Source organism: Rhincodon typus, chromosome 13 (assembly GCF_021869965.1).
Source record: "Rhincodon typus isolate 14 chromosome 13, sRhiTyp1.1, whole genome shotgun sequence".
In the NCBI taxonomy this organism is placed as follows: Eukaryota; Metazoa; Chordata; class Chondrichthyes; order Orectolobiformes; family Rhincodontidae; genus Rhincodon; species Rhincodon typus.
In genome coordinates, this window is record NC_063344.1 from 46,824,359 (window position 1) to 46,851,002 (window position 26,644).

The 26,644-nt window shown below is 39.0% G+C and overlaps 1 protein-coding gene across 2 annotated transcripts in view; it reads left to right on the top strand.

Annotated features, from left to right (window-relative positions):
- The window catches only part of ift80 (intraflagellar transport 80 homolog (Chlamydomonas)), a 164,202-nt gene that overhangs the window by 33,102 nt on the left and 104,456 nt on the right, over positions 1-26,644 (top strand). For both annotated transcript variants that reach the window (XM_048604261.1, XM_048604260.1), the window contains one exon: positions 3,709-3,846. In XM_048604261.1, the coding sequence (XP_048460218.1) occupies positions 3,709-3,846 (138 nt within the window). The remainder of the gene's footprint in view (positions 1-3,708; positions 3,847-26,644) is intronic.

Consider the following 26,644-nt stretch of genomic DNA (forward strand, 5'->3'; position numbering starts at 1 on the left):
TAGTAGGTAGGAGATGGGGGTGGGGCTTGAGGTGGGAGGAGGGGATAGGTGGGAGGAAGGAGAGGTTAGGGAGGTGGGGACAAGCTGGACTGGTTTTGAGATGTGGTAGGGGGAGGGGAGATTTTGAAGCTTGTGAAGTCCACATTGATACCATTGGGCTGCAGGGTTCCCAAGTCTAAATATGAGGTGCTGTTCCTGCAACCTTCGGGTGGCATCGTTGTGGCACTGCAGGAGGCCCAGGATGGACATGTCGTCAAAGGAATGGGAGGGGGAGTTGAAATGGTTCGCGACTGGGAGGTGCAGTTGTTTAGTGCGAACCGAGCATAGGTGTTCCGCAAAGCGGGCCTCCGCTTGATTTCCCTGATGTAGAGGAGGCCACAATGGGAACAGCAGACACAGTATCCACATTAGCAGATGTGCAGGTGAACATCTGCTTGATGTGGAAGGTCTTCTTGGGGCCTGGGATGGGGGTGAGGCGGGAGGTGTAGGGGCAGGTGTAGCACTTCCTGCAGTTGCAGGGAAAAGTGCCGGGTGTGGTGGGGCGGGAGGGGAGTGTGGAGTGGGCAAGGGAGTCATGGAGAGAGTGGTCCCTCCGGTAAGCAGATAAAGGTGGGGAGGGAAAAATGTCTTTGGTGGTGGGATCGGATTGCAAATGATGGAAGTGTCGGAGGACGATGCATTGGATCTGGAGGTTGGTGGGGTGGTACGTGAGGACGAGGGGAATTCTGTTTTGGTTGTTATTGCGGGGAGGGGGTTGAGGGATGAGTTGCGGGAAATGTGGGAGACACGGTCAAGAGCGTTCTCAACCACTGAGGGGGGTGCTGTTGCGGCCCTTGAAAAACGAGGACATCTGAGATGTTCGAGAGTGGAATGCCTCATCCTGGGAGCAGATGCAGCGGAGGCGAAGGAATTGGGAATAGGGGATGGCATTTTTGCAGGAAGTTGGGTGAGAGGAGGTGTAGTCTAGGTAGCTGTGGGAGTCGGTGGGCTTGAAATGGATATCGGTTTCCAGGTGGTTGCCAGAGATGAAAACAGAGAGATCCAGGAAGGAGAGAGAGGTATCAGAGATGGTCCAGGTGAACTTGAAGTTGGGGTGGAAGGTGTTGGTGAAGTGGATGAACTGTTCGAGCTCCTCGTGGGAGCACGAGGCGGCGCCGATACAGTCATCAATGTAACGGAGGAAGAGGTGGGGTTTAGGGCCAGTGTACCTACTTAAGAGGGATTGTTTCACGTAACCTACAAAGAGGCAGGCATAGTTTGGGCCCATGCGGGTATCCATGGCCACCCCCTTTGTCTGTAGGAAGTGGAGGTTCCTTGGCCAATATCTATTCATCGATTAACATCATTAAGCAGATTATGTCATCATTATCACAATACTATTTGCAGAAGCTTCCTATGTGGAAATTGACTTCCATGTTTATTAAATTGCAACAGTGACTAGGCATTTGAAATATTTCACTGGCTGTAAAACCTTGAGAGATTCTGAGGTCACAACAGGTGCAATAAAAATACAATTCCTTATTTTTGTGAAATGCACAGTGAAAGTGACACCATGAGAATTATGTATAAATTGACGTGAGGGAGATTTGTCAAGACTTATGATCAGTTAGAAGGCACCTTGCTAATTGCTGTCATTCTGGGGAAGATAGCATAAAATGCTCCCAGGTTTGAAGGCTGGGAAGAGTTCTAAGTAAACATGCACACCGCTGGATTCAACACTGTGCTCCCAGGCTCCAGCTCAGCCTGACACATGTCTGCCTGAAGTTGATGGGGAAAGTATAAGGAGCTCAGTTTAGGTATACTCCATTGGAGATCAATCACAGACATTGACAAGGAATTTCCTGTGCTACCAATTTTATTCCAGACTCAAAAAGAAAGATGGAAATAAAATAAACAAGAAAATGGGTCTGCGGCAACCTGGGTTTTATGCCAAGATTTGTATTTGTATTCTTTGAAAAAGGGTGATGTTTTACTTGGTTTTTAAATGGCTTTGGAATAGTGATTAATACACTGTAGTGAAAAACGTTGATATTAACATATAGTATTTGCTGCAGGCGATGAGAGTTTTGGCCTCCGCTGAAGGACCGGTGAGAGCCCCATTCACTTCCCTTAGGAAGTCCTGCCACTTACGTTGACAGCAACTCCCTTATTTGGGATCAAATGTTGTGGGTGCAGAGGCATTATTTTGTGGTTGGTTGGCTCGCTGAGCTGGTTTGTTGTTCCGCAGACCTTTCATTACCCTGCTGGGTAACATCATCAGTGCAGCCTCCGATGAAGCACCGGTGTGTTTTCCCGCCTGGTGTTTAAACTCTGGAGTCCGTTGAGCTGGATTGCCTCACTTCCGGTTTTCCTTCGTAGTGGAGTGTATCTGGGGTCAAGTTCTATGTGTTTATTGATGGCTTTCTTCGTGGAGTACCAGGATTCTAGGAATTCCCGTGCCTGTCTCTGCTTAGCTAGTCCCAGGATTTTAGTGTTGTCCCAGTCGAACTGGTGGTTCTCCTTGTCCATGTGGATAGAGATGAGTGAGTATTGGTTGTGTCTTTTTGTAGCCAGAGGCATTATTTGTCCATGTAAGGGCCTTAGTAGCCAGTGGGGTTTGGAGTGTCACCACTTGCTTTGAGTGCCCCTGTACTTCCAAACTTGGGTGAGGGCATTTGCGAATCAAAGGTTCCCATCTAATGTATATTGTTAAAATTGAACCTTACGTCCGTTGAATTATAATGTGACAAAAGTTGTGTATTGTATACATATCATTTTTTGGGGTTTGGATTTCAATGTAACTGGGTGTTGATTACTATTGTGAAGGTTTATCTGAAAGAAAAGGTCAGAGTGTCCTTCCAGAACAGTGACCTAATCCAGTATGTGGCTGAGCATAGGTGACTACAATTCCTTGTAGTGTTAATGGAACAATGGTTCTAGTATCAGTGGTTTATATCTATATACCACAAATAGAGAAAACATTCAAAGCTTTGTTTTCAGTGCAAGAAGTTCAGATGAGCAAGTTTTTTTTTCAATTTAGTACAGAAACAAATTTTTCAGTTCAGATTAGGAGAAATGACTGTTGGTTTTAGAAACCAATTTAATTTCTCTCCAAGAACAAAGATTCAGGATACTACAAGAAATAGATTGCCACCACAGTAGTGTAGTTGTGAAATTTCCAAAGCAGCAGAGTTTGGTTAGAAATCTGCCGATTACTGAACAGGAAAAGCTTTTAGGTTCTGGAAAAATACATGTTGGCATATTTGGAAAGGACTCATCAAATTGTCGCCATAGGCAATAGGAAAAAATGTGGAACGATTCTGTTAAGTAGAACACTATAGAGTAAAGAAGAGGAATATAATCTCTCTGGACATGAATTTCTGAAACAGATAGTTGGCAGACTAGTTGAAGCTATGGCTTACTGAGTGTTTTGAGATGATTCTAACTGTCAAATTTTTTTTTTTGGTATTTCTACTTTTGTTTTAATACATTTCTGTTCTGCTGTTAAAGAAACTTTGCATTCTTATGCAAATATGTCTCGGGGACTAACCATCATATTAACTAAGTAAACATGATAAATATATGATCTATCAAGCCAATTCCATTTTGTGATCTAAGTTGTCCAATGGTACCGTCAGCTGTGACTATAACAATGTGGAAGAGTATCCTAAATTATTTAATTTGTTTACTGAAAATTTTTCTGAAGTAATGTTTTTGTGTAATTTTTAGGTGTGGGATAGTTATGGACGTCTGTTGTATAGCTCTCAGGCGCATGACTATCCTATAACATCTGTGGCTTGGGCACCTGATGGGCAATTATTTGCTGTTGGATCATTCAACACCCTTCGTCTATGTGATAAAACTGGGGTAGGTGACTTTTTCTGTCTCTAAATATGGATAAACTAATAGACAATTGCCTTTGGTGTTGTGTGATCTGAACGATTAAACAGTTCAAGGTTAAAAACTTGTAGGCCTGAACTCACTTTGTTTTCCAAAAACTTTCTTTTGCTTTTTTCTCATCAAACTGTGTGATTTTACTTTATCTGCAATTCATTTTTTTTGTGTAGGAGTTTTGGCCGTGTTAGCAGGTTATAACCGAACCTTATCCTGCCCTCATCCAATATCTGCATGTGGCCCCACAATTGGTTTGGTGGTCACAGGATAATAATAAAAATGGGGAGCCCAGGCAGATTTTTCTCTTTCTATTCTCAGGCTAATTGAAATGATCCATCGAAGGTAATGTTACTTTACTCTGCCCTTTCTGATTATGCATTGTTTTTGAGAAAGTTGGAGTATGCATTATACCAGTGGTCGGAAACTGTTACCTCTGAAGTATAGTCTGTAGCCAGCAGAAAAAATTATGTCCCAAATTGAACTCATTGGCTTGCACACATGTGCGAATGTTGATTCCCCATGCAACATATTTTAAATGTCAATGGCATTACCGCTTTAACATTAAGAATATTCTACACTAAGTTTAAAATATTTCCAAAAGATCCAACAGACCAGAAACTACACCTCATTGACACCTGTGATGTAACATGCATAATTTAGATATATTTGAATCTCATTTATTTCTGGATTTTTTAAAATTTCAACTAGGGGCATATGGATTTTCTGTGTGTGTGGTGTTTCATGATTTACTTTTCAGTATTTCTGTGGCCTTGGTGACTTTTTTCAAAAAAAAAGAACATTAGAGAGAATCTTCCTACTTCCTAGATTTCCTTCCCTAGGTTAGTGGGAATTTATTTACATTGAGAGATTATTTACAAGTGGACAAAGTAAACAGTTGTATGTTAAACTTTCAGTTTAGAAGATTTTTTTTTGCTTAGGGGAACATCCATAACTTGAAAAAAGACTTTGGATTTCAGTTTGGCAGTTTTGCAGAGGCTTTGGCAGAAGTTGGATATGTTGCTAGAACCTTCACTCATTTCCACATTTTTTGTTATCACTTTTGGTTTGGAGTTGAGAGCTGAAGGTGAACTTTTGGATTTTGAGCAGCAGCTTGTTGTTTTTAAAAAAGGCAAACAAACAAACTGATATTTGCTTATGAGGCCAGGCCTGAAAATTAATTGCAGGTTGATTCTCATTCCAAGAATGCTATAGATGTTTTGGTTCCAGAGATGCACTACGCTCAAACAGATGGCAGATGTTTGAAGGTTAACAGGGACTTAGTAGGAAGACAATGTGTCTAAGAAAGAGAAACCAGAATTTGAACTATGTTGGTCAGAAAGATTGTGGCTGCAAGAGCTGTAGGATGGAGATTTGATTGTTCCCTGATTATCTTCTCATTATCAACTTATTGAAAGTTTTGAGAATAGAATATCAGTTATAAGTATTAAGTGACTGTTTCTCAGAGCCTAGTAAAAGCTATTTACATGCATTGGTGGCTTCAGAAACCAAGCAGGATACAGTGCCTTGTGCTTGTGATGTTATGAATCTGGAGTCTGCTTAAGTGAACCGGCCAATTACATCTCATTTTTTCTTTTTGATTTATCCCTGAACTATGTCTGTTTGTCAGTCTGTCTTTGTGTGAATAGGGTCTAGAATCAAAGAAAATTGAGTTTAAATCATAGACATTAATTAGATTACCATGTGTCAAGCTACTGTATAATTAATAATTTATTAATTATTTTGTTTAAGCTGTGAACCTGGTGTCGGGTACTGGTTATTCAAAAAGTCTGAATAGAAACCATTTGGGTCAAGTTTGAGAGTCATTGAATGTTTTAATTTTACTGTGTTGCAAATACAGGGAACTGGGGACTACTTTGAGCTATGTTGTCTGTCTTCATGTCATAACACTGTAAACCATTGTTCCTGAAAAAGGGAGATAGTTTTGAATTGTTGAGAAATAGTTTGCCTCAATGTAAGGAATTTAGTTTAGAAGTTCCAGACTGGAAGTGTTTAGTTAAAACAATAAAGGTCTTATTTGAAGATGAGAAATTCTATACTCAATTATATGAAGGCACAAGGAAGAGGCTATCAGATTCTCAACACTATGAATTGAAGCTAACATTGAGTTAATCTCTATAGGAGTGAGAAAAAATTTAATTTTCTCTGATGTGAGAACCGTAAAGGTGTGTTTTGGGATGAATGGAGTTATATTTTACCAGGTGTTTCTAAATCTTTAAATGTTTTGATTTGTTCTATTTCATTTTCGTTTCTTTTTCATAACAAACTTCTATATTATGGTAACTGTATTAAAACCAAATCTTCGACATTGTGTGTTTGTGTTTCAGTGAAAGACCACCTTGTTAAAGCCAAAAAAAGCAATGATCTGTCAAGCCAGATTTCAGTCTGGAATCTGACTTGTCCAGAAATAACAACAGCTTGAATCATAACCACTCTTATCAAATGATTATAAATTTCTGTGCTGCAAAAATTGTTCATGTAATGCTGACCTAGATTGGTTTATTTTCCTTGTATTGCTAAAGGGGTGGATGGCCTGCCCTTCACTTTTGGAATTACAGAACAAAAGTGTTCTTCTTAGCTGTCAAAGATGTTTGTGTATTGCTCCAAAATCTAATAGAAAACAATAGTGCTTTATGCATGTTTCACACTTGATATCTCCTTCCATTGACTAAGTTAGAGCTGGTTGTCACTTCTGTAGTTTCGGCTCTTGACAGTTTTCTCTTATTTGCTGAATCTGTTGCTTAAATGCCTTTGAAGCTAGTTTTTCAACTTCATGCAATCAGTCAGCAGTTGTTAATCCCTCTAGGTTGATGGAAAATGTTTTATTTCAGGACATTATTATAATATCTCATCTGCTATCCTGACCTTTGCAGAATTGTAATATTTTTTCATTTATTCTTGGAGGTGGGCAGTATTGGCAAAGCAGTATTTGTTGCTTACAGAGTCAGTGTTGGAGAGGTGCCACCTATAGACCAAACAGCAGCACCCGCTTCCTTTGAAGGTAATTTGTGATCTAATAGAGTTTTTCTAACGAAATATACAAATTATCAGATTTATTCGTAGTACCGCATCATAACTACTAACCTACTGTGCCATTCCACTAGATATATGATGTTTCATCAACAGAAACTGCATATAATTGTCTGAAAATATCTGATGCTTGAACCCAGACTTCCTTGAGTAAAGGCAATTAAAGATTCTGACACTTTCCCATCAGTTTTTTTGTGCTCCCAATTCTCATCATACAGTTAATGTCTGATTATTATAAGAGTCTGGGAAGCCAAAATTTTCCAATAACTACCACAGTTCCAGATTGTTATAATTCAAATGCTTGTGTGTAGTCAAGAAAACCAGCATCAATCTGATTTATACTCTCTAGTTTATTACACAACTACCACGTCAATAGTGCTTCTTCATAGTTAGTGAAATAACTCCATAGAGGCCGGTATCCCATCACCAAGACACCCTTTGTTTATGTATGAGCTTTCCTTCACTCTGGTACTGGCTCATACAGAATCAGGCACCAAAGCGTCAGTATCTCTGAGACTCAGCACCCTTTTATATCAGCCAGAGCTCCCTGATTGGACCAGATTAACAGTCTATTCTATGAGGTCCAGCTGGCTGACCTCATTACAGTCACTACAATTAGAATCCACACTGTGTCCTCAAAAAGGATCTGATCATTGACACACCCTCATAACATAGGCATGCATTATTACGTTATATTCTACAAAAGAACATAAATTCCATTAGGGAACTGCCACATGTTTAAACATATAATATAGTTATATGTTTACCCCCATCAGTTCTAAGCAAATAAAGTGATCACTTCTGGTCTTGCAGCTTTGACTTGAGAATATTGGCAGGCATGGTCTTAGCAGTTTAAGTCCACAGTGTACAGTTGGATTGTGTTGCTTTGTTTGACTTGCAGTTTCTACCTGATAGCATTAGCATTATTGTTCTTTACCATTTTGTCTTGAATAGTATGGCACAAAATCAGAGAATTACAAGATTGTTACAGACAGAAGGAAGCCATTCAGCTTACTGCATCCATGCTGGCTCTGCATGAGAGCAATTTACCTAATGTCTCTTGCTCGCCTTCTCCCTGTAACCCTGCACATTCTTCCTTTTCAGACAAAATGTAATTTCCTATGGAATATCTAAAATGAACTTGCATCCACCACACTCTCAGCTAGTGTTTTCCAGATCCTAACCGCTTGTCCCTTCTACAATGCCATAAATCTGTGCCCTGTTGCTCTTCATCCTTCTCTAAAGAGATCACTTTCCCTATCTGCTCTTTCCTAATTCCTCCTGATTTTGGATACCTCTGTCAATCTTTTCTCTACCTTTTCTTCAAAGAGAACAGTCTCAATTTCTCCTTCTCCCAACTTCTACAACCTATCCGCATAACTGAAGTTGTTCATCTCTGGAACTATTCGTGTAAATGTTCTCTGCAGTCTTTTTAATGTCTTCACATGTTTAAAAAAGGTCTGAAGCTCAAAAATGGATATAATAGTTAAGGCAAAAGCAATGTTCTAAACAGGCTTAACATAACTTCCTTACTTTTTATTCTATGTACCTAATAATCACTGTAGGATGTTGTATGCATCATAAACCATTCTGTCATCCTGTCCTACCATCTTTAATAATATAAACACATATGCACCACTGTCCCTCTACTACTGCACTCCATTTAGAATGATACAATTGTTATGTTGTCTTTTCACATCCTCCATACCAAATGAATGATATCATGCTTCTGTATATTAATTTCATCAACCACTTGACTACCCATTTCTCTAAACTGTCTATGTTCTTTTGAAGTTCTACACTATTGTGCTTACAGTTCTGAATGTTTTCAAGTCTTACATTATCCACAAATTTTATAATTGTATTTTGCATACCAAGGTCTACGTCATTAATATATGTCAGGAAGAACAATGGTTCCTAGGAATTCTACTTCCTCCAGCCTGCACAAATCAGTACTCTGTTTCATGGCATTCAGCCAATTTGTATTCATGTCACTACTGTCTTTTTATTCCATGAACTGCAACTTTGCTTGCAAGTCTGTTATGCGGCATTTAATCAGTTACCTTCTAGCAATCTGCGTATACCAGGTAAATAGAAGTGATCTCATCAGCCTTCTCAGTGACCTCATCAAAAAAAACTTCAATTTAGTTTGAACACAGTTAGCACTTGACAAAGCTTTGCTGGCTTTCCTTAATTAAGTTGCACTTGCCATTTCCTAAATTAAGGTTTAGAGAAGCTACCCCACCACCAAAGTTCAAGCATGGTCTATAGTTGCTGGGCTCTTCTTCACAACTTATTTTGAACAAGGATATATCGTTTGAAATTCTCCAGTCTTTTGATAAACACCTTCCTTCCCTCACTTCCCTCAATATTCTTGGATCCCAATTGTATCCCATCCCACCTGGTGTCTTGTACAGCTTATCAAATACCCGTTCTATATCAAAATTAAACCAGCTGTCTGAAGTAGCTTCTCTTTCACCGTGACCTGCTAAGCACCATGTTAGTGAAAACAGATGTAAAGTATGCATTTAATACCTCAGCTGTGGTTCATGCCTCCGGTATAAATCCCCTTTTTGGAATTGGTTTCAACTCCTCCTTTTACAATTTATATGTTCACAGAGGATTTTAGATTCCCTTTTATATTAGCTGCTAATGTCTTTTCATTCACTCTGCTTCCTTTTCAGTAAATGCTTTTTCATTCTGGAATAATGTGTCCAGTTCTAGTCCCCCAGTTATGGGAAATATATTATTAAGGTAGAGAGGGTTCAGAAGAGATTTACCAGGATGTCGTTGGGTATGGAAGGTTTGAGTTATGGAGAAACGCCTTTGAAGCTAGTTCTTCAACTTCATGCAGTCAGTCAGCAGTTATTAATCCCTCTAGGTTGATGGAAAATGTTTTATTTCAGGACATTATTATAATATCTCATCTGATATCCTGACCTTTGCAGAATTGTAATATTTTTTCACTGGGACTTTTTTCACTGGAGCGTAAGAGGTTGAGAGGCAACCTTCTAGAAGTTTATAAAATAATGAGGGATATAGATAGGTTAATTGTAGTTGTCTTTTCCCTCGGATGGGCTGTTTTGAGAGTAGGGGGCACATTCTTAAGCTAGGAGCAGAGACATCTATAAAAAACATGAGGGGCAATTTTTTTTTACATGGAGGGTGGTTCGTGTGTGGAATGAACTTCCTGAGGAAGTGGTGGATGTGGGTACAATTACAACATTTAAAAGACATTTGGATAAGTACATGAATTGAAAGTTTTGGAGGGATATGGGCCTCGAGCGGGCAGGCGGGACTTGTTTAGTTTAGGATTATGTTCGGCATGGACTGGTTGGACCGAAGGATTTGTTTCTGTGCTGTGTGACTCTATGACTCTATTGCTGTATGTCTCCTTTGAACCTTCTATATTCTTCCTGGTTCTTGATGTTAATTGTTAGCTTAATATCTGTCAGAAGCATATATTTTCTCTCTCATCTTAATATCTATCTTTTGTGTCACCCAGGGAGCTTAGAATTTGTTTGTCCTGCTTTTCTACTTTGAGGAAAAATATTTTTTCTACATCTGAACCATCTCTTCTCTCAAGGCAGTTACTGTTTTGCCTTTGAGTTGGGTTGGGGTGGACTGGAATCATTTTCACCTCATTCAACTTGGCTTCCTTTGGCTAATTATTCTAACTCCGAATTGTTCCTTGCCCTATTCAACTCCCCAATAACCTGGAAGCCTGACGTGCTGCCCCATGTTTCAAACCATGCATTGCTCTGCATCATCTTTCTAACTCTACTGTTGTTAGTGGTTTGCACTGGGTGTAATCCAGACATTGCCAGCTTACTTCAAACGGGATCACTTGAGCGAGCATCATCACTCCCACCAGTATGCAATACTGCGTATTTGCTTGAGAGTGACAAACAGCCTGAAGACTCCTATAATTCCTATTTCCAGATGGTCACCCGGCTTCTATCCTGAACTCCTACTATCTTTGGGATGGTCACCTTATGGAACAAACAATTGAGGAAATTCTCATTGTCTACAATGCTCTGCAGCGACTCGAGCTGAGCTCAACCTTGGAAATCCTAAGTTTTGAATCAAACACCCAGAGACACTTTCTGTACGTGTACTCATCCAAGACAAACAAAGTGACCTGAAATTCCTTTATGGCACTGGAATTGCAAGCAACAGGTCATAGATGCCCATCCATGATATAGAAACAAGCTGTTCTCTTGTTAACAATCTCACTATTACCGTGTTTAAACTGAATTTGAGTCCATTCCTCGGACCTTATTAATTCACTTAATATGATAACAGTCTGACTAAAGTTCTTAATTTTCTAACTCATAATTTGTAATGCACACCTGAGTAATGATGATTGAGAAAACTATTGACCAACCATTCACTTACTTGGTTTCACGTGATGTCAGACTTTAATTTTCTTTGGAGATCTCCTGTTGGCCTCACAGTGACTCTTTCTCCACCACTACTTTTATCCTCACTGTGCATTCCTACTTGTCATGATTTTACTGAGGACAGCATACCAATTATTGTGCTCCACTGTTCCACAACTCATCACAAAATGTATAAAATCCCAATTAAACCACCAAGATGACCAATTTGCCTGACTGACTGCTATTCAGGACTGAGGCAATTCACACCAGGTTTTGTCATTAATAGAAATTAATTCTATTTATTGTAACACACTTAATTTTAACAAAAGGCAGAGAAAAGAATGCATTATTTAACTAATACAATGCAACTTAAACTATATGCCTTTAAAAGCAACAAATAAACACACATTCAATTGAGATAGACAGAAGACAAATTGTTTGGCACAGATTTTTTGTGGGGTAAAATGTAGATCAGGATCAAAAGTAGAGATCCCCAAGGATAGATTAAATTATCTCATAGTTCCTTTACATTTCAGCAATGATTACACACTATTGTCTGTAGTCGTTCATCACCTCAATTATTGATTTGGTGGACCTAGCTCATTTCTTGTTAGAAATTTTTCATTAGGATTTCTAGGTTTTCTTCTGCCTTTCCAGTGTCATCAGGAGAACAGGACAGAGAAATGTATTCAATTTTCCCTCTCTGGCTGCTCTGCACCTACACATTACAGCAAACTATAGTACAAGTAGTCTTTTATTCACTCAAAGACTTTTTGCTGCCACTGTGTGTCAGGGTATATCCCCTCATTGCTCTGAAAGGCAACATTTTCTAAATTGCAAAATTCTCCTGCTATTTCAGCTGTATTGCAGTTCAACGTCCATTCCAGCTTATGGTCCAAAAAGGAAAATACATCATCCCTTACACACTGATCTTCTGTGATACTCCCTTATCTCACTTTCTATCCCCACTGTGATCATGACTGTCTTACAGATCTCGCAGTGACTTTCTCCCCACCATGCCTGTTAACTCACTGTGCTCTCACCTCTCCCACTGGTCCCGCAGTGACTATTTTTTTAATGCCACTGTGGCCTAACCTGTCCAACTGGTTACATGGTGACTCACTCTCACCAGTTATTTTTTCCCCACTGGTCTGACAGTGATATTCCCTCACCTCTTGTTTAATGCCCACCATGCTCTCACCTATCGCACTGGACGCGCAGTGACTCTTTCGCAACATATTTTGTCTTAATTGCGGCCTTACCTCTCCCACTGGTCTCAGAGACTCTTGCTTTCGCTGTTGTCCTCTCTACCTCTGCTGTGCACTCACAGAGACTCTCTCACTTTGTCCCCATTGTGCTGTTTCCACTCCTGCACAGAGCACCTTTCAAAAGGATTTTTGTTTAAACTGCACTACCCACCAGGTGCATTCCATTGAGCTTGTCCTGGTTATTTCAGATATAAGGAGTGAGGTATTAATGCAGTCAGAAGAAAGCCAAGTCAGTTTGTATCTTGGAAGTTTAAAACTTAATACTCCACGAATTGCTGGCATACCAACTTGAGCCTTTATTGGGAGGCCTGCCTTCACCTTCTCTACTTCACAATGGTAGGCTGTGACCTAACTATTTTATCAACTGCAGCCTGACCTAAAAATGAAATGTTATTCGCAAACAGTCTCGCCTACAACATGAAATTGCTACAGCATTGAGCTGTGATATGCTAAATTCTTTCAAATTACTGTTGATGGCATTTTCCAATTTAGGCAAAACTCTGTCTTCAATGTATCAGACAAGTTTTTAAATAGTTATTTTCCTGGAGTATCTTTGTCATTTTCATTCTAAAACTTAAGCAACAACATGATACAGTGCAGAGGTTTTGCTCTTCCTAAAATACAATGTCTCATTGGCACAAAATTCATTATTAAGGTTTATTAACAACTTCTCCATAAAATGTGAAAAGGAAAGGCTTTCATTCCGTCAGCATACATCTGATGAGTAGCGTACTGCACAATCATACTGTTTCAAGCTGAAGACAGGCTAGAAGGCTGTTAGTACAGCATTACCTAGGAGTCGAGGGCTTCATTCCAGATTCTGGCCTCTTTGCTTAAGGAACCCCAAAGTTAAAAGGCACTACAATAAAGTTTACGGGTCCGTGCAAGTTCTAATGGAATTTACAATTTACAGTGTTAAAATAGCAATCTGTTAGATTAGGAAGAGTATTTCTCTACAGCCTGCAATAGAGAATATTTCTCTATTATTTCTCTGCAGCCCTTGAGAAAGTGCTGTAATTGATCACTGTCCTTTGTACCTTTTACAAAGGTTTAGGTTTCCTTTAACAGTGCTATTTTCAGTTGAAGTTTGGCAAGGTAGAATTTCAATCCAATATATTTGGCACTAACCCTGAATAATTGCTTCAGTTTAAGTGTTTCCGTGCCTTTTATAGCTCAAAATACTATGGAAGTACTTTTGGATAACACCTGCAACAACTTTTACTTTAAAATTATTACATTAAAGGTAAAAAAATTTCTGCATCCTGCTCTTCCACGATGGATGCTTATTGCATGCTGTCATGAGTTACATACAGTATTGAGGGACGATGGCAAGAAACAAAATATGATACAATATTGTCACTAGATAAGAAGCTGTCAAAAATGGCAGTATGAAGATGCATGGCCAGAGTGGTTTGCATGGAATCAATGTCACAGTTTTCTGGTTTTTATTTGCACCTCAGCCCCTTTATCTCACTCTGATAATTTTGAGTAAATATTGATGTCTTAAATTTAACCCGATACTGTAAATGGAATGTTCGTGTTTTTCCTCCAGTGAACATTCTGATTTAAATGGATTCTTTTGAACTTGCCTGTTTCTGATCAACCATCTATGGAACCAAGAAACAGTTTTTTAAAAAAAATCAAGTATGCTGTGTTAAAAGATTTAAAATTATATTGCAGTTCGGTGAATGTAATTTTCCTTTGAATGTAAAATAACCTGACAACTTTATTCTGTACAGATTATTATAAACTCTAGAAATAAATAATCCAACATTGAAATATGATGAACCCTATACCATACCTTGCTAATTGAATAACTCAGGAGATAAAGACCATATCCTTTTGTAACTGTGCAGTTGGCTTAAGGAAGATTTTTGAGGCTTGCTTTACATTTATAAATTTTCTTTTGAAAATCTTGATGTAAAATGGTTTCAACTGGTTTGAAAACAACTGTGCAGTAATGTTTGTACCTCCTGTACAATATTTGAGGTATGGTTTCATAATATTTTATTTATAGTTAGCATAGAGAATACTAATCTTTGATATACATACTGACAATTTTGCACAAATATTGAAGTTTCACATTATTTGATACTTGCAAGTTTCTTAGACTTTTATTTAAAGCAATATTAATGTATTTAGTAAATTGTAGTAATATTAGTAACTGGTAGAAAAAGAATTTGCCAGTTGTACCAGTGAAGATTTGACGAAGAACAAAATGTTGCAGAAACAGCAGACGTGGGGGAGAGGAGATGAGGAGTTGTTGGACAGCTTTGAAACAAAACAAAGAGATGCCTGGGTCAGCAGTAGCAGCAAATGTTCTCCCCAGACACTGGTGCAGTATGTGAGCTCCACAGATTGAGGGTTGGATTTAAGACTTTTGCAAGATTGTAAATATGATTTCTACTGACTTACTAATCTTGTTGTCTGTTTACTGTAAAAAGAGTATCCAGCCAGTTTTTTTTTTCTCCTTGCTGCCAGAGTAACAGTTTTACTGTAAATAGTTCTTTAAGAGACATTTAACTGGATGGATTTAAATTCATATTCTATAATTAGGATTTTTCTTGCATATATTAAGTGTGCATAGATTTTTAACACACATACTTTGTTTGAAATGCATTCTTTTTCTGGTAATAATTAATACAATTAAAAACAAGACTGAAACCTATTTGGAAGAATGTATGAACTCACTCCACACATTGTTGGAAATCAGAAAAAAATGACAACCGTCTTCTGTTTCACTGAACTTTTATATTTAGAAATAGCCAGGGTGGAATCTTGCCAATTTGAAATATTGTGGTTTCCCTCCTCCTGTACTCCCATTACAACCCACATCAGCGCCCCCAACCTCCGTCATATTCCCCAGCCACCTCAGACATGGACAATAGATAAATGACTGACAGTTTCAGACATAATGGGGCCCAGCCAGGCCCTCTGGCAGAGTCATTAGTTTCTAAACCATTAAATCATTACCTTTACAGAAAAGGCAAACATGCGTCTGAGAGTGCGACCTATCATCCATGCCAGATTCTTTGTCTGACAGTATTTTGCCTGAAAATGCCAACCACGTGTAACCCATGGAAATACTGCCAGACTATTAACCCTTAAAACACTTCTGTAACATAATACAGAAACAGAAGATTCCTAGAAATGTACTTATTTATTGTATTGACAGGCAATGTTTTGAGAGTTAAAGTATTTTGACTTCTGCAAAACCTAAGAAACACCGATTTTAAAAAAAAAACTTTTGTTGCAATCCTCTCAGTCTTTTGCGGTTCAAGATTATAACATCAAAAATGCAGTTTACTATTTTTTCATATAGTGATGATATTAATTCCGTCTTATTTAGTCATTTTTATGTGCATTCCATGTTCACCCTGTCCTAGAGTTTGTGGATAACTTTGGGAAGTAAAGCATTGTTCCTATTTACTTTCAGCGATATCATTAATCATCTGAAGGAAAGTATAACATAGGTAAATTAACTGGAGTACGTAACCTACAGTGCCCCAACACATCTGTGTTTGCTGGATTTACCACTTTACAAGGCTCTACTACAATGTTTACATCCCTTTCACGTAATTGTTACAGCAAGTAATGAGACCATCTGGCCCATTGTGCCTGTGCTGACTTGCCAAAGAGTAATTTATTTAGTGCTGTTCCCCCATCTTCTCCCTGTAACCTTGAACATTCTTTCTCTTCAGATAATGATCCAATTCATTCTTGAATGCCTTGATTGAATCCATCTCCACTAGTGCAATTTTGGTGGTCCAATGGTTAGCACTGCTGCCTCACAGCACCAGGGACCTGGGTTCGATTCTCTCCCCGTGTCTGTGTGGGGTTGCTCTGGTTTCCTCCCACAGTCCAAAGATGTGCAGGCTAGGTGGATTGGCCATGCTAAATTGCCCATGGTGTTCTGGTATGTGTAGATTAGGTGGGTTATAGGGGGTTGGGTCTGGGTGGGATGCTTTGAAGGTCAGTGTGGACTTGTTGGGCCGAAGGGCCTGTTTCCACACTGTAGGGATTCTATGATACACTCACAAACCATGTACTCCAGATGATAACCTGTATGAGAATATTTCCACAAGTTGCTGATGCTTCTTTTGCTAAACACCTTAAATCTATGCCCCCCAGTTCTTGATCCTTCCATCAAATGAAACAGTTTCTCATCATACATTGTGTCCACACCCCTCATGGTTTTGAATACTTTTATTAAATTTCCTTTCAACTTCCTCTTCAAGCAATCCTGATATAATGAATCGATCTATATAACGGAAGTTCCTTAACCATGGACATATTCTCGGGAGAATCTTTTCTGCACTCTCTCTCTTTACAAATATACTACTTTAAACCCATCCTCAATAGTAGTGGAGTCCAGCATATCAGAGCAAAAAATAAGGCCGAAGCATTTGCAACAGCCTTCAGCCAGAAGTGTCGAGTGGATGATCCATCTGTGCCTCCTCAACAGGTCGCCAGCAATATTGATGCCAGTCTTCATCCAGTTCAATTCACTCCATGTGATATGTAGAAAGAGCTGGCGGCACTTGATGGTATGAAGCCCATGGGCCCTGATAATATTCTGGCAAAAGCACTAAAGATTTGTGCCCCAATTAAGCTGTTCCAGTAGCTATTCCAACATTGGCATGCCTTCAACAATTTGAAAAATTGCACAGGTATGTCTTGTGCTCAAAAGTAAGATGATCCAACCCAGCCAGTTATTATTATCCCATCAATCTACTGTCAATCATAAGTAAAGCGATGGAAGGTATAATCAACATTGCTATCAAGTAGCACTTGCTTAATAGTCAATTGCTCACTGATGCTCGGTTTGGGTTCGGCCAGGGCCATTCATCTCCTGATGACATTACAGCCTTGGTTCGAATATGTACAAAAGATCTGAATCCTAGAGGGAAGGAAAAAGTGACTGCCCTTGACATCAAGGCAGAATTTGCCTAAGTATGGCATCAAGAAGCCATCGCTTTTTGAATTTGCTAACAGTAATCAAAAATAAGCAAATAACAAATAAGCAAAAATAATCATGAAAGTTATCAGATTATCATGAAAAACTAATCAGTTTGCCATTGTCCATTCGGGACAGTTTAGCCTATGTATGACTCCAGTCCTACAGCGAAGTGATTAACTCAAGTGCCCTCTGAAGTGGCCCTGTAATTCACTCTTGAAAATCCACCTTGGTAGTTTTAGCAATTAAGTAAAGAAAGTGAGAATTGGCAAAATATTAATTAATGGTGTTAATAATTTATGAATTTTGGGAATCCTAGTCAGAAAGTTGAGACTAGAACAGAGTCAAGTAGAGAATTAAAACTAAGAATTGCAAATACTGGAAATCTGAAACAAAAACAGAAATTACTGGAGAAACTCCGCAGGACTGGCAGCATCTGTGAAGAGAAAGCAAAGGAAGCCAAAGAAGAGTCATTAGATGCAAAATGTTAGCTCTGCTTTCTCTCCATAGGTACTGCTAGCTGTGCTGAGGCTCTCCAGCGATTTCTGTTCTTGTTTCAAGTAGAGAAATCAGAAATCATGAGCTCTGCTGTTTGTTTTGTTCCCAGGCCCTTTATATCTCCACCCTTCATATCCCTTGCGTTTTTAAAGTGGGACCCATAAAGTCCAGCAAAAGTTCGGGCTCAGTATGATGCATTTTTGACTGTGGCTTTGTCAGGCAGTTTTCCACAGCTTAATTGATCATTATGCTACCAGCTACTATTCATCTTTGAACCTGGCCTTAGGCAAAATACAGACAGCAACATTCAGAAGACTTGGGCTTTATTAACAGGAAAATTTACACATTGTATTAAATATTTTTAAAATTTAAATTGAAACTAACCACACTTGCAAATGCCCAGCAGTGGGGGATTGAATAGAAACTAAAGAAACTAAAGAATAAGAAACTAAAGATGCTGGAAATCTGAACTATAAACAGAAAACACTAAATAGTCGGCAAACGAGCAGCATCTGTGGAGAAAGAGATAGAGTCAATTTTTCAGGGCCACGGTCTGCACAAGTTCTGACATATTGAATTGATAAAGTAATAATAAAAACTAAAATAATATTTCATTTGAGAAGCAGAATTAGAGAGAAACAGACTAAACCCCCAATCCTGGAGAGGAAATAGGAAGGTGAACTCAGGAGTTGTGTTTAACTAATACTGACCTTAAGTTTGCCTCTGGTGGTATGCAATACAAAGTGGGAGTTGGAAGTGGGATGCCATTCTTCTTGGGGTTCTCTCATGTCCCGGCCAAGGTGAAGGTTATTTGCATTTTGTGCATGGACAGGGGTGGAAGTATGTGTACATATGTACGTGCAAGGCTCACTCCCATTCTCAGATCACACACTCACCCCTCACATGTACATTCTCACAGTCTTTCTCATGTATGCTGTTGCTCCCACACATGCACACTCCCTCCTCACCAGACAGATGGCAAAATTATGTTGGGAAAGACCGGTTCTGGGCCTAATACCATCAAGGAGCAATTTACTTCCGATTTTGGTTCTGTTTTAATGTTCATATGGCTATTTCAAATCAACAAGATAATTAAACTGGAGATATTGTTGTGAAGAACATCACATGTACTCAGCAAAGGTGTTTGATTTTACTCTTTAGTATAGATTACAAAAACAGCGAAAACAGGAGAGAAATAAAAGAATAATCGTCCAACAATAATGACCCACTTGTTATGTGCAACCCATCAAGTGTGAATAAAAGTAGAATTACACTAAAACCATTGCATTAAATTAGAGAAAATTGTACAAGGTGGAAATACGAAACTCAAAAATTCATAAGACTAACTTCCAGCTTCACTTCACCATACTCAGGTGAAATCATGTCAGTCTCAATGGGGGAGAATAGGCTCCAAAAGCAACATGCGAGTGTCTTTGGTGGGCCAGTGACTGCACAGGATAGTACTGTCTTACCAATAATGGACACAGACTACATCGTGTAGAATATATCACAGCTGTAAAAATATGGTAAAATGCTGAAATGAAAGCAAAATTCCGTGGTTGCTGGAAATCGGAAATAAAATAGGAAGTGCTGGTGAAACTCAGCAGATCTGGCAGAATCTATGGAGAGAGAAACGGAGTTAACATTTTGTTACTGGACTCAAAATGTTAACTCGTTCTGTCTCCATAGATACTGCTGAGTTTCTCCAGGATTTTCTGTTTTTAAAGCAAATGGCCGCTCAGAATTGGGCTGTCACCCCAGGAAAATTGGAAATGAAGTAGTAGAACTATGTCCCACAGTGTAGCACCTCCTGCACATGTTTCTGAATAATGAAATCGTTGGCTGCCACTTGAGATAGTGCCAATCCTGCCCAAGCCTGGTTGCGCAAAGGTATGGGTCCCAGCTGCCTCCTTCCCCATGATCTGTGTACAGTTCTTACTGCATTCAACCTTCTGACTTATATTAGTTCAATTCATAGTATTGAGTTGAAGCCAATTTTGAACTTATTTTGCAGAATTCAAGCAGATTGATTTGATTTTTCGGTCATGTGCTTAAGTGCACAGATACATGGAAGTTCATTTTTTGGTGAGGATATTGTCAAACACAGTTTTATTAAATTGTCAACTGCAAGAACCATTGACAAGTTCTAAGTGCTGCAAGCTCAATGAGATGACCAATTTGTGAAAGAATTCCTTAAACAGGCTTTAGATTCCTAACTTACATATCCAAGGATCTAATGCCTATTTGCAACATCTGCCTGAAATGAGTTTAAAAAATAGACCACACAAATTTGACAGTGGGACTAGTGCTTGCGTAGATTGGGTGCTGATCATTGTACTGCTTAATTGATATGCTTTGTTGCCTGTCTTATGCTTGGAAATGGGTACGAAAATACAATAACAGTTTTTGATGTAAACAGTTGTATATTAAAATTTACAGACGACACAAAGTTGGGAAATAAGTTGTATCAGTGGCAAATTACAAATGAATATAGACACACTGAGTAGGCAAAGCAATGATGTTGGATATATTTAACGTCCTTTCAGATCCCTAAATGATATATCAGAATATAATCTTAATGATGATTGGGAAGGTGCATATCCATGATGTTATGAGCATAACATTTAAATGGAAATTCTAAATCCCAGTTCTTTACTAAAACAATGAAGCTACAGGATCCCGCAGTTTAAAACAAATGAAAGTTACTGTACAGGAATCAAGAACAGCAAGCACCACTAAATAAACACTAACTTAGGCAATTACTTGTATTTCACGTTGGAAAGCACAACTAAAAGCTTCCACTGAACATTCCCTTCTCCATTTTGACTCCCCCAAGGAAGTCTTGGTTACTTATTAGGTTCCTGAAGATTATATTCTTGGTACCAACTCTAAACTTTTCCCGAACTGCTTTGTAATATCTGGGACTTGGCTAGTCCTATTCTGGACTATGTCACTTATTTTTGGTTACCAAACCACAGAAAAATATTAGGGTGTGTCATTCAAGTTCCCTAGAATGTAGCCAAGGCTTAAAGGGTTAAATTGTGAGGACAGATTGCATAGTTTGTCTGTAGTTTCTTGAATTTAGAAAGTTTAATGGTAATCTAAAAAAGGAAGCAGGTAGCCAGGCCCTGACAAAGAGGGGGTTAAATCACTGAGGGTAGATGGTGCTGTTGTTAGAGGGGCAGCCATTGTCACTGAGAGATCACCCAATGCAACCATCATCCACCTAAGTGACTCAACTGGGTTCTGGGCAGCCATTTGCCAACTTTTCCACTACTGGTAGAATGGGATGGCAGTGAGTAGATGACAAGTGTGCCACCCACCACCTTGCTACACCATTTGGACAACCTTCCCATCTCCCATTCCATCCTCATTAGGGTGTTGTTGTATTCTATTTACTCACTGTAATATTAATGGAGGGTTTTAACTTTAACATAGATCGGGAGAGGCAGACAAGCACTTGTCAGAAAGGGAGTGAATTTCTGAAGTGTGTCTGGAATAGTTTTCTACAGCATTAATTCCTGGATGCAACAAGGGGATAATTAATTTTGGATTTAGTAATGGATAATGAGCCAGATTTAATTAGTTACCTAATTGTGTGTGAACATTTATCAAATAGCAATCATGACATGATCGAGTTCAATGTAGCATTTGAAAGCAAAAAGCATGAATCAGCTACTAGAGTTTTAGACTTAGGTAAGATGGACTCTAACGTGATGAGACACACTGTCCACAGTAAACTGGGAAAATCTGCTAGTGGATAAAACAAATGAAGAACAGTGAAGAATGTTTAATGAAACATTTAACACATTCCAAAATCAATGTATACCCCTGAGAGGGAAAAACTCCAATTCACAGGAAAAAAACAGACATGGACAACTCCAGAGATAAGGGACTAAAACTAGAAGAAAGGGCTTCAAAAATGCAATAAGTGACTCCAATCCTGATGAATGGGAAAGCTGCAAAGATCAGCAAAGGGCCAAAAAGTAGCTTATAAGAGCTACTAAAAGGATAATGAAAGGAAACTTGCCAGTAACATCAAAATCAGGAGGAAGAAGTGTTATAGTTACATAAAGGGAAAGCAGATGGTCAGGAGAAATGTTGGCCCACTAAAGACTGAAATTGGGGATATTGTCAGTGACTATGGGGAAATGGCAAACATGTCAATTAATTACTGTGCCTCAGTATTTGCAATAGAACAGAAGCATAACTTGCTGGAAGTGCCAAGAAAATTAATAGTGGAGCAGGGACTGAATAAAATCAACATAAGTAGAAAATTGGAAATGAGGAAATTAATGGAATTAAAGAATGGCAGACTTGACAATTTCCATCTGACGGTGTTAAAGGAAGTAAGGGAGCACATTGTACAGCCCTAACTATAATCTTCCTGAGTTCCCAAGATATAGGAGTTGACCCCTGAATTGGATAATTGCACGTGTCACTCCATTTTTTTTAAAAAGGATGAAAGACGAAAACCAGGGAATTACAGACCAGTTGCCTTAACATCTGTGGTGGGGAAATTGTTGGAGTCTATAATCAAGGGTGGAATAACTGAACACCTTGAAAATTTTCAGTTAATCAGGGAGAGCCAGAATGAATTGGTGAAAAGTAAGCCATGCCTGACAAACCTCATTGAATGTTTTAAAGAAGTGACTAAGGTAGTGGACAGGGAAATGTCTATGGATGTTGTTTATGTGGGCATCCAGAAGACATTTGATGAAGTCCCGCCTAAGAGACTTAACTAAGGTAGAAGCCTACGGAATTGAGGGCAAATTACTGACATGGCTGGGAAATTAGTTGAGTGGCAGGTGAAAGAAAGTAGGGATAATGGGAAGGTACTCAAAGTGACAGGATTGGACCAGTAGTGTCCCACAAGGATCTTAGGGATTCAGTTGTTCACACTATTTATTACTGAATTGGATAACGTCATAGAAAGTCATATATCCAAATTTGCTGATGACACAAAGTTAGCATTGTAGACAGTGTAGCATAAAATTACAAAGGGCAATTGATAGCTTAAGTGAATGGGCAAAATTGTGTCAGATGGAGTTCAATGCAGCCAAAAGTGAGATTATCCATTTTGGAACAACAACGGATAGATCAGGGTAGTTCTAGATGGTATGATGTTAAATACAATGGATGTCCAAAGAGACTTGGGGGTTCAGGTGCATAAATCTTTAAAATGTCATGAACAGGTGCAAAAACAAAATTTAAAAAAAAACTAATGGAATGCTAGCCTTCATACCTAAAGAACTAGAGAACAAGGATGCAGAAGTTATGCTGCAGTTGTACAAGATTAGATGCCACTTGGTGTACTGTGAACAGATCTGGGTGCCACATTTTATGGAGGATATATTGGCCTTGGAGGGAGTGCAGTGTAGATTAACAAGAATGATACCTGGACTTCAGGGGTTAAGTTATGAAGAGCAATTATACAAATTAGGCCAATCTTCTCTAGAATTTAGAAGGCTTAAGAGATGATCTGATCAAAGTCTTCAAGATAATAACAGGAAAAGACAGGGTAGATGAAAATAAACTATTTCCTTTGGTTGGGTAGTTTAGAATTAGAGGGGCATCATCTGAGAATTAGGACCTGTCTGTTCAGAAGCGATGTTAGGAAGCACTTCTATGCACAAAGGGTGGTAGATGTTTGGAACTCTTTTCCACAAATGCCAGTGAATACAGGACCAGTTGTTAATTTTAAATCTGAGAAAGATAAATTTTTGTTAAGCAAAGGTAATAAGGGATATAGGCGAAAGGCAAGAATATGGAGTTATGCCACAGATCTGCCATTATCTCATTGAATGATGGAACAGGCTTGAAGGACTGAATGGTCTATTCCTATTCCTATGATCCTAAGGGCCTCCAGCAATAAATTGAGCTATTACATATATATCTTTTAATAGAAAACAGTGTACTGAAGCCATGAACAAAATCTTTGTTGGATGCTTATCCTAGAATTTCTCTTTTTCCCCCTTTATTTAATATCCAGAAGTGTTCCTACGGACAACTGATTTTTTTTTTTACCTACCACAAAATCATCATGTTTCCTGGAGTTTCTATATGTTCAATAAAAGCACTACAGCCGATGTTGTAGTTACTGTGGAAGATAAATACTGAAATGGATTAAATTGGCTGATTAGTTGTTTCCGTGTTGGACTCCTGTCACTCTAAGCAGTGAATTTGGCACCTGAGAATTAAATTGACTGCACTTTTTTATTCCACTACTATTCAGATCTTCAAATGAAAAATATACAGCATTGCTCTGATAACTGGACAGCCTGACAAGATCGCCTTCAGAAGATTGATGACAACGATGAAACTTGTAATTTTCCTCAATTGAAATTGTTTAAACATACACAAACTGAATGAGGAAAATAATTTATACTAAAATTATATTCTTAGGTCTATTTAGATATCCACACTAAAATTGTCTCAAGTTCAAACCCATTTTAAAGGTTTAAAATAAGTAAAATGACTAATTTTACTCTCAAATCCCTAAATCCAGGAATAATTATTGTTTATTTTCTTCTAAAGTTATCCACTAATTGAGTTGTGAAGAGACAGAAAACTGACTTTATTTCAACTGAAGATTGAGAGTGTGTATGACCTCTGCCTATACTAACATATGGGATCAATAGTTATGAGCTGATAGCTAGACTGTATTATCAGATCACATGAGACTGAAACCTGATAGTAGAGGGTTCTCATGGAGTCCAGCTTGCCATGCTTCTCTGTATAGTTTAATGGTTAAAAAAATGTTACTGTTTCGTACTAGTGTGGTATCTAGTCCTTACCTGTTTCTAAGATTTCTCGAACTTGCTCGTGATATAGTACATGGTATATGTAGTGGTGTGAAGTTGATGAGCCATTTATGGTCTGAGCTAAAATTGATAAAAAGTGGGAGGTGAAAAGCGTTTGGCTTCCAGGACACACTTGAGAAAAATATCCACAGCAATAATTAGAGCAGCTCACGGATAACGGAGCTGAAACACAGAATGTGCAAGGAAAGAAGAATAAAGACTTACCTCTACTTGAGCCCTTAGGTCATGAGGGAGGCCTTGACTAATTCTCTCACTGGCTTGACAGGTGTCATCAATTCAATGGATTGCTCAGAAGCCAGAAAAGCCTCAAATCAATCTGTTCCTTCAAGCAATCAACAGGAGACTCAATGATATTCTAATACATTAAAGAAGAAACTACTAACCTATACAGAAGTCATTTGAGCATCAACTCATACTTCAGTTTGCAGGGCTTTTTGGGGAAGTTTGGCAAGTCCACTTGAAAGCAAGCTAATCGGGGAGATGGGGATCAAATACGATGCCCACAACAAGAGGTGTGAGATGAGAGATTGCAGGCGCCACCATTGATCATTTCTGCATCATAGCAGGGAAAAGCCTCATGGGTAACAAGCCCACACAGCCATTAACGTGGACCGCAGTCCCCATAAAAGGAGGTAGCTCCTTAAAGGAATATGTCACACCAGTAGCAAGAAACTTTCATTGGTGTGACAATAAACAATACAACCTGTCTGCAGATATACAGGAAATGGAGAATACTGAAGAGCAAGATTTATTTTTCTTGAGGGAGGTTGTAGACTTGCAAGATCTTTCAGTTATGTGGATGTCCTGGTAAAAATTCAGAAAACTAATTGTAATTTGGATATTTGAATGGGCATGTCCAGCCTTTCAGATTGCACACGATGGCTGAGACTTGAATTCCTGCAACTGCCTTCCACTCAACTTCAAGGTGCAAGTGTTATTTCAATATGTGTATGGGGGCAGAGCCATGCTTATTTTTTACTCATTTGTGGGATGTGGGCATTGTTGGCTGGCCAGCACTTATTGCCCATCCCTAATTACCCTTGAGAAGGTGGTGGTGAGCTGCATTCTTGAACCGCTGCAATCCACCTGCTGTGGGTTGACCCACAATACCATTAGGAAGGAATTCCAGGATTTTGACCCAGCAACAGTGAAGGAGCAGCGATATCTTACCAAGTCAGGATAGTGAGTGGCTTGGAGGGGAACTTGAAGGTGATGGTGCTGCCATATATCTGCTGCCCTTGTCCTTCTAGATGGAAGTGGTCATGGGTTTGGAAGGTGCTGTCTGTGGATCTTTGGTGAATTTCTACAGTGCATCTTATAGATAGTACAGCTGCAACTGAAGATTGGTAGTGGAGGGAATGGTTGCTTGTCGATGTAGTGCCAATCAAGCAGGCTGATTTGTTCTGGATGGTGTCAAGCTTCTTCTGTGTTGTTGGAGCTGGAGTCATCCAGGTAAGTGGGGTGTATTCCAATCAAAATCCTTATTTTTGCCTTGTAGATGGTAGACAGGCTTTGGGGAGTCAGGAGGTGAGTTACTTGCCGCAGTGTTCCTAGCCTGTGACTTGCTTTTGTAGTCTCTGTGCTTAAATGGTAAGTCCAGTTGAATTTCTGGCCAATAATAACCCCAGGATATTGACAGTGGGGGCTTCAGTGATGGTAACGCCATTGAATCTCAAGGAGCAGTGGTTAGATTATCTCTTACTGATGATGGTCATAGTTTGGCATTTGTGTGGTGGGAAAGTTACTTACCACTGTATTTCAGTAAAATGGGAGACAGATCACAAATACTTTGTA